We start from the raw sequence: 12,969 nt of genomic DNA on the forward strand, positions 1-12,969 counted from the left end.
GAAAAATGGCAAAGTAACAGGACTTAACAAATTGAGAGTAATAGTTGTTTTATCAGAAGTTCACCTTTCATCATGACATTCATGCCCCTACAGTATTTACTATAAAAAAGCAAAACCCCAAACAAACAAAAAAAAACCATACAAAAAAAAAAGAAAAAAACCAAACAACTCACCACATGAAAACCAAACCACCTACAAATACAAGTAATTATCAATTGCATTATATTAGTCAGATCTTTTCACACTGGCAATACCACAGTTTATTGCACAGTTTTATGGAATGGATGCAGAGAGCAAGTGTAGGATTGTATAATAAAATACCATACTAAAATAGAACAGAAAAATGGTGATTAAGGCAGTAGACAGGAAAAGAGAGAACACCCACACGCTCCCAGAAAGGCAATCACTATAGTGCAGCTCTTGGTCAAAAGTTTTGCCTTTTATGTTCCAGAACTTCAAGTCACTTCAACAGCAGTTCCTCCAAGCCTTCTATTAAATGCCATGCAATACGAATGCCTACCTAAAACTTCCAAGCTGCAACTTCAAATTGGAGAACTATATTAAAGAAACATCATTAGGGAAAACATTCCTTGAACAACAAACTATTTTTAAAATTATTGTTGATCAAGTACTTTGCAGTTCCTCATCTTTTTGCCCCTTTCAACCTTGTAGGGAGGAAAAGGAACACGAAGAAGTGCCTTTCCCTAAATATTACATGAAAGCATAGAAAGATGATGTGCACACCAAGCAAGGTAGCCCACCTCTCAATCCCCTGAATCTTTTAGAAAAATGGAATCTCACCTGAGAATCCAGCTGGGTATCCCGTCAAACGATAGGTGGTGGGTGGAGTGAGGGGGAGGGAAGGGTCTGATGGAGCAGCAGCTAAGAATGAGGGGGAAGGGAGGATTCAGTTGGAGCTGAAGAAGCTGCCAGGCCAAGGAGGAGCAGGCTGAAAAGAGCTAGAAGGTGGTGACAGGGGGTGGAATTTAAGAGATCCAGGGAGAAGAAGTGATCAGGGAGAGCAGGTAATAAGATAAAGGTTTGCTTGGTGTGTCTCTGTATGAAATCATGTTGTAGTTTATATGTTTGATTTCTTAGTTCAAAATATTTGAGAAAATTTGAAACTTTTGGATCCAAGTGGCACCAGCACACCAATGATGGTATGAAACGAATTGCAAGCAGTTTGATCACAATGCACTTCATCAATACTCCTCAGCAATTCACAGCCTTTCTTAGCACCACCACAAAAAGGAGCAAAACACCAGCCAAATCCAATAAGACCCAACAAAAACCATGGAGTTAATCTCATTCTACCATACAGTTCTCTTACGGTTGCCTTCACCAAAGTCACAAACAGTACCTGCTGCTGTATTACCATCAATCCCCCCAGAAAACAAAATTCTGGAGAGATGTACAAGAACTCCAGAAATACTTTAAAGCTTGTTTGCAACATCAGCTGTGAAACACAGTACCACAGGTGATGCCAACATGAAACAAGGAAGTAAGAATGAAAGGGCAGTCCAATCAAGCCCTTACCTAGGCTAAGAGCTCATACAGTACTCCATTCAAACCTCACAAAGTTAGCACTCTGCTTTCCTAAGCTATTCGATTTCATCCCAAACACACGGCATCTAGTCAAAAATATGTCAAGAACTTCAAGTCATCATTATGCCTCTACTTCTGGTTAGGTAAAATGAAAAAAAAAAAAAAAAAGTTTTCTAAACTAGAGCCTCTTCTCACTTTGATTTTACTGAAAAAAACTGGTTTTAAGTGGTATCTTAAAGCACATTAAAAACTTTAGGAGTTAGAGACAAAGCCAAACTTGATTTGGGTTGAAATACAGCAAGTTTCTTTCAGCAAAGAAAGAGACACCATTAACTTCAATGCAAGCTTGTCAATTAAGGTATCTTTGCATCTCAATAAGAATTCAACATAGCAAATATCAGCAATTATTCCAGAGCAGATCCTTAGCTTCAGAAAGGGATAGTACAAAAGCAATTTTCCCCTCTACTAAATGTCTGAAAGCAGCCCACTGCCTGATATCTGTCTCTTCTAGTGAAGGATCTACTTCTTTCCTTTTCAGTACTTGTTCCAAAAGATCATCAATTGCCCTCAGACAGCAAATTTACAGATTGACAGAGTAACAACTTCTAGGGTTTCAGCACTTTCAAGAGTTTCTAAACAAAAATGAGGCAACGGAATCAAAACATACAGCAAATATTACTGCACTTCATAATGAATTACAGAAGTTATTCTAGAAATGTAGTTGTAGCTTGCAGGTAAGCAAGCTTCAAACACTATGGAATTAAGAGCTGACATTTCTCTGCCTTTCAACATATCTTCAGACTCACTAATGTGAATCTGGCAGAATCCTAAAATTAATAAAAGACACAGAAAGAAGTAGAAACTGAGACATGCTCACAATCTGATCTAGAAAGCAACGTTACACTGACATTCTACTAAAAGAATGCAAGCCACACATTATATACATACCCCATTAGACGCCTTTTTCTTTGCTTTCCATTCATCTAGCTGAGCCTTTGTCTTTGCATCAACTTTGACCAGCAGCTTCTTCTCTCCAATCTGGAGGTCATGGAGTAGTCTCAGTGCTCGCAGGGTAGAATCTGGCTCTTTGTACTCACAAAATCCAAAGGCTGAAATGGATGATTGAAATGATAAATAAAAACATTAAAGCTCTTCAGGTAATCTACTTTGTTTAAAAATGTGTTTTAAATCAATAGACTTGGAACACAGGCACTTTTTAAAAAAAAGCCAGGAGTACACATCATAAAAACTCAATGTTCACCCACCGAACTCATCTTTGATATAAGTAGCAGTCCAATAAATAAGATGGAACCAGTACACACATTGTAGATGTCCCATGCCTGGAAACTTCCATGGTCAGGTTGGATGGGGCTCTGAGCAACCTGATCCAGTTGAAGATGTTCCTGCCCTTCAAAGGGGGTTGGACTAGATGAACTTTAAAAGGTCCCTTCCAACTCAAATGACTATGATTGTGTTTGTAAACCTTTTGACATATCTGCTTAACTAAGAAATGCAGTCTATATGATGACATCTCAGGTGGATTTGCAACTGTCTGATGACCAAGGGCATCAATCAACAGCTCATTGTTAAACTAAAGGGAAGGGTTTCAATCTTTCAGACATTCAAACTAGGTTCTTCACAACAGTTACATAAAAGTGTTAAATGAGAAAAACATTTTTGACAGCAAAATAAAAAAAGTGTGAGAGATAAAAAAGCTGAAGAAACTGAACTACATCCTTAAAAAGAAAAAAAAAACCCATAAATCCAGCAAGATACAAAACCAGCAAAAAAATAGTAACCAAAATTGTTTCCTGCAGTCACTTTGGAAAGGTCACAAAAATTAAAACAGTTCAACTTGACAATAGGAAAGGTCAATTTTACATCAGAAAAACCTCCTTCATGGAGAAGAACAATACATAGTACTGGAAATGACTTGTAAAAGTGTTAGAATAGTATCTTTCTTTGGGGCTAAGTCCAAAGAGGGAAAGCTTTCTCAGGAATAGTCTATAAAATCATTCAGCTTCAGAAAAGAAAGGTAAACAAACTAGGCTCCCAAGACATCTTTCCATTTAACCATTCTTAATTATATTATTTTATTCTCAGTTCCAGAAAATACTAGTCCTTTACTAGAAAGCATTTCACAGCTATCATATTATAGCATCTTAAAATGTAAAATTATTAAGAACAGCAATGTGTCACAATAGTAAAATGCTGCCAGTTAATAAAAAAAAGTATATCTAGAGATTTTGAAAAACATGAACAGTTACCTTGAAGTTTTCCAGATGCTCCTTGCACTCTCTTCCAACTCAAAACCAAACCACATTTCTGCAATTAAGAGAAGTATCATTAATTATTATATTCAAAGCATTACAAAAATGTGACCACTTTTTGCAAAATATTATAAAATTAAAACAGGGTAAACTCTACTAAAAATAAAGTATGTCTATATTCACAGACATCTATATTGTCAAAAAGCTGTACTCTCCATTATTGGATGCAGGCATATGGGCTGATATTCCAGTGAGTGGGAATAGCTCTACTTTAAGTTTCAATACAATGCTTGTGGGTCCTTTATTCATCAGCCAGGGATGAAATGTAGCAAGCAGTCTGCTGTACTTACTGCTAGCAGCTGCCGTATGAGCATGTCTGAGGCCTTCTCTGAAATGTTGCCTACAAAAACAGTAGTAGTGGGACCGCAGTTTTCATCATTTTCTTTGTTCTTCAAGCCGGGATGATCTTTTCTGACTCCCAAGTGTTTTCCAACCATAGACACTGTGGTAGGAACTAACACCTATAAAGAGGAAGAGAAATTCTAAAATTAGGCACTGGACTGGGTTTTTTTTTTTTTTTTTTTTAATTGGTAAGACATGAGACTTAGGGATGTGCACTTATTTCAAATTTGAATTTTCATACAAACCTCAGGCTTATGGAGTAAAACACCAATAAGCAGTTCAGGCTTTAATACTTTCTACAACACAAAAAAGATGGCCATTTTCTGGCAAAGGAAGGTAACAAAAGATAACTGAACACAGCCACTGAAGGTCTCAAGGTGAGCATACACTAACATTAGGTATTATTTCTCCTACAAATAACAAGTTTGCAACATTTGAGTCACTGGAAGTTGAATTACCTTACCTAATACTGTAAAAACCAAGGTGTGAATAGAAAAGTAACTCTGGCTCAAAGGCTTCAATGGACACATGACACATGATCTTAAAGCTTCCACACAGTGAATAAACACTACTGCTTTATTTAATAAACACACAACACAAAGTCTCTTTGGGTTAAGGAGCAAACATCTGTAAGTTAACTGTACAAAGACAGGCAGGACCATCTGCTCCATTTTGCTACACTTCTTTCACCAAAGAGTTAACAGTTCTTATGCATAGTCTCTCTTCTCAGAACACCCTTCTAGAAGTGTCACTTACTAAAAGTTATTCTAATCACAAAACTGAAAAATAAATTTGTTTCAGTATCTCTGTCTTAAACACACTGGTTACCATGAACATACTCTCCAGTAGGAGATAATACAAGCTATCCAAAAATTCTGTATTTTGGGGAGATTTCACTCCTGCAAAATCACACAAGTGGTAACTCACATTGAAGTCAAGAAGTAATGTTTATATTTTAAAGTGCACTTTTTTCCACCCAAAAATCATAAACCTCCCTTCCAACTTGAAATTTGTAAGACAGACAAAAAAACCTTTCATTTGCTTTTCCACAGATGGATATTACATGCAACGATTCCTTTTCCTGCAACATGGAGACAGCAACCTTATCTGTAAGCTTGTCAAATCACATCTTTTTGGACAACCTCGCAGTGCTGTGCGATGGCCTCACAAAGCTGGATGAGGTAATGCCTCCAGGGTACTGTGTCAGGGCTACAAACTCCAGAGTGAGAGACCTGGAACCTCCCTGATCTAACTGTACTGCACAGGAAGAGCACACATGATCCAAAGACAAAGCCTTTCACTGTATTTGAGAGAAGTGTGTCTTCTTGCAAGAACAATAATTGCTTCACCTCTGCAGCTGGTGTCGCCAGACATTACTTCAAACTTTGTCTAGGTGAGAAATTAGTGCAACATTTGCATTATAGCTGCATTTAAAATTAAGCATCTTCTTTCATAATACAATTCTGTCAGAATAGAGCAAAACAAAAACACTGGTGACATATACTAAGTTTTATTCTCAATTTTATTTGGCTATCCTACATCCCTACTGTAATACTTACAGTTGGAGCAGGAGCCATGATGCCCATTGGTACAGGAATCATAGGGGTCCCTGAGAAAGACAATACATTAATATTAGTCTGCTGTGGTGAGAACTGATGAATACAAATGGAATCATTGCAGACATGATTTTCAAACTAGACAGCAATTTTGGTCAACTAAGAATTTCACAGTACTGATTACCAGTAATTCCTCAAGCATTCCAAGGAAGTATATATAACATATCATAGGCATCCTGGTCACTTTCTGGTATTATCATTTCAACTTTGTCACACACAAATCTATTTTCAGAGCATATTCAAGCCACAGTATTGTTCTAGAAGACAGTGGGGTGATAAATGAGGCAGGGAATTCCTGAGAGCAAAGGCAGCTGATGCCCTACAGATGATCTCATTCCCAGCTTACAAAATTCCCACAAGTGCAATGGTTTTTGCACATGGCTATAGGGATGAGGTCCTGTAGAGAATGGCACCAGGCTTCATGCCACTATTTATGGAATAGCTTAATAAAGGCAGCATAAAAAATCTCTATTGAGAAGCTGCTGAATACTTCACTTGGCAGTCTCCAATACCTAATTTAGAACAACACAGAATTTGAATAATGTTCATTAATTCATATTAAACAGTATTTTAAATTAATATTGAATGAGATGAAACCTATTTTACACTACCAAATTCACTAGCAGCTTTAAGCACTTTCATGAGCCAATATCTGATCATAAGAAAGGCTCTTTACATGCCAGCTGCTAGAGGTTAAATATATTAAATGAATGGATTTCATCAAAACTACTTGTTGATCAGCAGACACATTGAGACTTGAGAACAGTGAGGTCAATCTCATGTTCTTCACAGGAATACTATATCTCTTTTTTTTTTCCCATTCTACAGATTTCCATTGTTTTTTCCCTCTCAATCCTTCCCTTAGTGTTGTATTCAAAAAATTCCGCAATCTGTATTCAGAAATTTGTTGTATTCAAAAAATTCTAAACTAATTTCTGCAACCTACTGCCCCTGGACTTGTTCCCCCACTTTCTCTAGTGTTTAGTCTTAAAATACTTCTCCTCAGACATCCTTTCCAGTTTTTTCCTCATCCACTCTGGTTTTGCTTTATTTATGTTCCCATTTTCTCCAGCTCTCAATTCTCTTCCTCAGTCCCTTCATATTAAGGTCATACTACATCTTCTTCCTCCAAATCATTTAGACAATCAAAACTGTTTTGCTCTGCCATGTTCTCTGTTTTAATACACCACAGCATCTGACAGGCTGCAGCAACTACTCACAAGCAAGACTGGTCGTGCAGCCCTATAATTAATATAATTATCACAATGGCTTTTAAAGTTACAGCTCAGCAAACACATTTGTGTTATCACTGATTATTCTATGAAACTATCTGCCCAATGTTTAGCAGAAGCCACAAAAATCCACTGAAATATTGGGCATCGTCAGGAAATGCAATGACCATAAAGGCATCATTTAGCTGCTACACAAAAGCTTGGTGCACCTACAGGTTTGACTAAGGCCTACAGACCTGGTCTCTGCAACCCAAGGCTGCCCAGCCTCACAGAACAGCACCTACATGACTTCACTGGTGAAGCAGCTGCTTTATTAGGAAAGGCTGCACACTCTGAGACTCTTCAAGTGTGGAGGTTTGCAAGGCATGGAACGTGGCTGAGGTGAACAGAACCACTAAACTCAACCTGCCCGACTCCCACATCAGAACTGGGGCAGGAGGGAGACACTGAGCAGGCAACGAATTTAAAGACAAACTTAAGAGAGTAGCACTTTTCACAGCAGTTAATGAACTTTTCAAATTTGTTTTAAGAGGTGACAGAGAAGAACGGAGTAAAAAATTCCAAAATGTTCACAAATGACAGGTCCAGAAGAAGATAAAGAACAACCAGAAGATCATACTCTACTACCCAACACTACTGGTGTATGAAGCAAGAGACTCAGAGAGCAGACAGGCATACATGCCCACCCTAAATGCTGCCTTCTAGTCCCACTGCCCACACACTGCATCAGCCTATATGGACTGCAGGTCTTACCTACTACAGCATTTCTGGCATGCAAAAGTGGGTTTTTTACACCTTAGTGGTATCCAGTAATCTTCAGAGATTTATCAGAATCACCTCCTTATCAGATCTTCCACACTAATATTGGGAAATGCTAGAACTTCCTGATTTTAGCAACTGTATTTTTAAGCAAAACAAACCACCTTTCCAATCTTCATTATTATGCAAGCAAACTACTCCAGCTGAAACTCTTCAAAAAAATTACAGGCTGAGGTAACTAAGACATTAATTTTTCACCAAACAGCTAGCTAAAGATAATATTGTAAGTCACTAAAATTGTGAGCTTACATATGGACTAAATTCAGAGCAGATTTCATAAAATCTGTGGCATTTTCAGCTCTACTGATGTTCTTATACTAAGAAGTGAGATCCACATCCTCTACAAGTCAAAATATGTTGTCTGCACAGGCAAGCAAATCATGTTTCTCTTATGCAGACAAAAGCTTTATTCTCACCTAATACCATTCTTCTCCACTCTACATACTATTCAGATTCCTAATACTAAAATGAGACTATTTAAACACAACAAGAGAACAAAAATATCTTTGTCACACATTCTAAGAAGTAAAATGTTCATAGCCAAAAATTATAACAGACATTTAAAAATGTATTTCAGAAAGATTTTTTTTAAGTATCTGGTGTTTCATACACTAGTATATACAAATTGGAGCTAGAAAAAATAAGAGGTATTATTTTAAAATTCAACCTGACATTTTTGATGGCAGGATGCTACCTAAGCAAGAGCTCTTCCTTTATCAGAAAATAACATCTCACAGTTCTCAAGAAAAATGTTTAGAAAAATTAGTGCAAGTAAAATTAGCCTAATAAATGATGTGCAGAAATTTTTTTGTAGTTCAACCATCTGTTTTTTGAATGTCTCTACTGTCTATAAAACACTCCTGTACAACACAGGTCAAGACAATATAGACAACACAGGAGTTATTTTCTGCGGTTCTTGTGATGAATTCTGAAGAGGTAATTCTCTGATGTCTTCCCCTCTCCCACCTCAAGTCATCATTACCTATACTCACAATGTACAGAAAGAAAGCTGTTCCAGACCAACAAGATAAAATCTCAACTCAAAAACCAGAGGCTGATCTTACAGTTGAACAAAGAAAAAAGGCAGGAATAATTTTGGGAAGATCAGAAGAAATTATAAAGCTAACTATAAATTTGCAAGATGTTTAAAGGAAAGAATACAAGAAGCAAAATAAAAGAAAGTGGGACATTAAAATAGAGAAAAACAACTCAAAAAAGTTGAGTTGAAAGTTACTCCTCTATGTTCACATCACACATACTCAGTGTACCCAAGAGTTTCCAAAGGCCATTACAATGGATTACTGTCAAAACACTGGCTTTGGAATGCCTGATATAAACAGAAATCACCACTCAGCTTCAGTCTTGAATACAGGCTCAAGAAAAGTCCAGTATTTCATTTCTGGTTAAATGTAAACAGTTCTTGGTAGACCAAAAAGAGCTTGCTCACATGACATTCTCTGTGGGAAAACTAGAACCTCAACTGCAATGTACACAAATCTGAGTTACCAAGATATATTATTTACAAAAGTTTCTGGCTTTTAAAGGAATTCAGAATAATAGAAAGAAATTAAATTCTACAATACTTCCATATATTAATATAACTTACCAGGAGGTACAGGTGGAGGAAAACCAGGAAACTGTGGAGGTGGGATCCCAGGGGGAAGCGTTGGGATTCCCATAGGAGGGCGATTCAAATGAGGTGGAAAAGACATTCTTGCAGTCACAATCTAAAAAAAACAGAAAAGGAAACTTATAGTCAGTTCCCAAATGTGAATTACAAAAGCAGTGAAGTGGTAAATGTCTGTAATTATTCAAATTTTTTATATGGACATTCAACTACAAACTAGAACTTATTTTTTCAACTTTTTTTTCCCCCAGCTATTCATTTTGTTAGATGTAGTAGAAGTCTTCTCTCTCAATTAAAAACAGCACTTCTAAGGAAGTGTTTCAGAACGAACTGAAAAACAAAGCTATATCTGACTCCTCATACCAATAAGAGCATTTTACAGTTTGTACAGTTTCTTTAAAATAAAGCTATCTTTGCAGTATTAGAAAGCAAAACTGATCTTGTAACACATTCTCAATAAAGCTAGTTGCTCTGTTGTACAAGAAATGATCACACACAATACAACTGTAGAACAAGACACCAGAAAGAAGTGGGACATTTGCAATGCTCAGCACCAATGGGAGTTGTATTTAAGATGACATTGGGGAGATTCTCAAATCCCAGCAAAGAGAGAGTTAAAAGCTTGAAAGAGGGTTCTGTGATCTATTTTTAACTCAACCCAGTCCACAAATCTCCTAGAGCACAACTTGGACATTAGCCCATGAGCTGAGGGTCAACATGCTCCCACAGAGAGTAAAGATCATTTCAAACATCCTTTTCTATTCAGATTATTATTTTACATGCATATTACTGACCCTGAAACAGAGACCACCCAGTCATAAAACACTCAAGATCACCCTTAATACAACTAAGGCATGCATTCTTGCTTCCAGTATAGTTTCGGTAACCTTACACAGTCAAGTCTTCATGGAAGGCTGGCCCTCAGGCCTAAAAAAACCAAAACTGGTCACAATATCACTGCTGAGCATACACCTACATTGACAGTGCAGTGAGGAAGCATTGGAGAAGTTCACACACAGCAGATCATGTGGATATGAATCATGAAGACACAGTATCACAAGCGACAAGAACCCAGTAAGCTGCCGGCAGAAACGCTTCCGTTTCTCATTGGACTCTACAGACTGCCTTACAAGCCACAGTGACAGATCTGCACTGCAACTGCTTTCCAAACAGTCAACCATGAGCCAAAACTGAAGCAAGGCTGTCTGGAGAAACAGAGTTATGGTAAGCAAAATCCTGATGCGTGCAACAGAACTGTGGATTGTAACATGCTTTCTTCAAGCCAGGAACACAATGGCACTGAACATTTTTTTGTTCTTTGCTGGAAACAGATGTACCTTCCAGATTTGCTCAAGAGCAAAGCCATTAGTATTAAATACTAGAAGTAAAAGACAGTATCACTACTCTACCATAATAGCAGGTACATCTGAAAGATGTAAAAAATTTTAATAACATAACCATATAGAAAAACTTTATTCCCTCAGATTCTGGAAACAACTATGAGAGATAAACATATCTAGCAGACTGGAAAGGATGAAAGAGAAACCCAGATGTATTTGGTAATACCTTCTAACACCAGAACGTACTTATTCTGGTCTAAGAACATATATGTAACCCTATCACATAATTCATTCAAGGAAACATTTACAGCTACCTAAATTACACAAGGTATGTGATGAGGGCATTCATTGACCCCTAAAGGCATTTATCAACATATCACCAAGCAAAACAATGAACACTCCTGTGACACAAGGTCTAAGATGGCAGAAGAAATAAGAGAGAAAATATAAAATTTTTCAAACAATTCAATAAAGCTTTTATGAAATCTAATAAAGATAAAACATCCCCTGCCTTTTAGAATCTATATGCCTAAGAACACATTTCCTTTCTGCAATTCCTGAATTTTTAAAACTGTTTAAGTAAAGAAAAGCAGCAAATAGGTATACCATATTATTTTTTAAAAAGTTGCTTATTGTCTCCTCAGACTACATGTACATCAGCTGACATTCATCTAGAATCTGGAATTTGTATGGTATGGAAGGGAACAGAACTCCCTTATCTGCCTTGGTATCCCTACTTGAAACTTTCACACGCACAAAAAAATAACCAACAGAAAACCCACAAAATTAAGGTCTTTAAGGCTCCCAATTCTTGCCTACATTTCAAGCTGATAAACAACTGGATGAAATTCAAAGTTATTTTGGGGCAGATGGTACAAACAATAAGCTACTGGGTCTGAAATGGTTCTAAACAGGCTACAACAGAGTGGCACCATTGAAGGTCCACACAATGTTAATGTGTGGTCTGTAAAACATGTAAGAATAACTGGGGAAGTAATTTTCCAGGCTGCCTGTAGGTGCAACCCCTTCTCTGCTCTGATAAGCACTTTATCTGAGCCATCACTTTGGAGATGCCAACAAAAAAAGCCTGGGGACTAAGAAGTGCATCAGTTCTTTGAATTAAAAGATGCTGAAACATACCATAGCCAGTGGATGTTAAATAAGCACAGAGAAGGAACTGTTTGGTTGGGGTTTTTTAATAATTTAAATTAAAAACCCAGAGATTTAGCAGTCAACTAAGTTACTGTTGCTGCATAAAAGGAGAAAGGCAGTAAGAAGCGAACAAACTTAGTCTTTCAATCTTTTTGGGCAGATGATATGGAACACATTGTTACACACAGGGCTTCAAAAGTCCATTTCAAAGCATTCCCTTCTTTCTCTCCCCACCCCCCATAGCTGTACAATTATTTTCACAGCAGCTAGAAAGCTGTTTTCTTACTGACTTAATTCTTACATGGACCAATCCTAGCTACTCTGCTGCCTGTGGCATTTAAGATCAAAACTACAATTAAGGAAAGCCTGGGTCTCCTTCTCACCACTCTGTGTAGCTGCTAATGTGAAAGCAGCAGAGAGAACAGTTGGATTCTGGTTCCGTTATGAAAGCTGTGAGGACCGAGATACCAGCACTGAAACTGCTCACTGGACAAGTGAGACATCTGGACGAGGGAGGAAGATGCATCCAAGACACCACAATCAAAGGAACTGCACAACACACCCTTTTCTGTCAGGAGCTAGAGAACACACCAAAAACGTAGATCCCCTTTCAACAGTCAGGGGGGCTCTGCATCAAGTTTCTAAGCAACTACAAATCAAAGGTTAGGTATGAAGACTTAGGAGATGCTAAGCTGGATCTATGTAGAATACACTTGCACACATCTCAGGGACAGCATCTTGAACTTCTCCGCAGACTGTCCTCCTACCCTGCCAGTAGGGTTCAGATCACTGAACTGATCAATTTCTGGTACATTTACTGTGATCTCAGGAATGTACATGGCGATCTTCCAACTTCCCCAATTTATTCAAATGTCTAAGTAAGAAACGAAACAGTCCTGACATATTTTTAAAATCTCAGCTGACTTAAGGAAGTTTTGTCTCTAGTGAAACTGAATGTAAGCAGCA

General features: G+C 37.6%; 1 protein-coding gene across 2 annotated transcripts in view; it reads right to left on the reverse strand.

The window, feature by feature from the left end:
- RBM25 (RNA binding motif protein 25) overlaps positions 1-12,969 on the reverse strand; it is a 33,284-nt gene that overhangs the window by 16,931 nt on the left and 3,384 nt on the right. For both annotated transcript variants that reach the window (XM_054275267.1, XM_054275266.1), the window contains exons 2-6: positions 9,491-9,611; positions 5,777-5,826; positions 4,166-4,336; positions 3,813-3,870; positions 2,494-2,654 (exon numbers count right to left, since the gene is read on the reverse strand). In XM_054275267.1, coding sequence (XP_054131242.1) covers positions 2,494-2,654; positions 3,813-3,870; positions 4,166-4,336; positions 5,777-5,826; positions 9,491-9,596 — 546 coding nt within the window. In that variant the 5' untranslated portion in view covers positions 9,597-9,611. The remainder of the gene's footprint in view (positions 1-2,493; positions 2,655-3,812; positions 3,871-4,165; positions 4,337-5,776; positions 5,827-9,490; positions 9,612-12,969) is intronic.

The sequence above is a fragment of the Melozone crissalis genome, unplaced genomic scaffold (genome assembly GCF_028551555.1).
Source record: "Melozone crissalis strain CALT ecotype California unplaced genomic scaffold, PUWL_Pcris_2 ptg000018l_1, whole genome shotgun sequence".
NCBI lineage: Eukaryota > Metazoa > Chordata > Aves > Passeriformes > Passerellidae > Melozone > Melozone crissalis.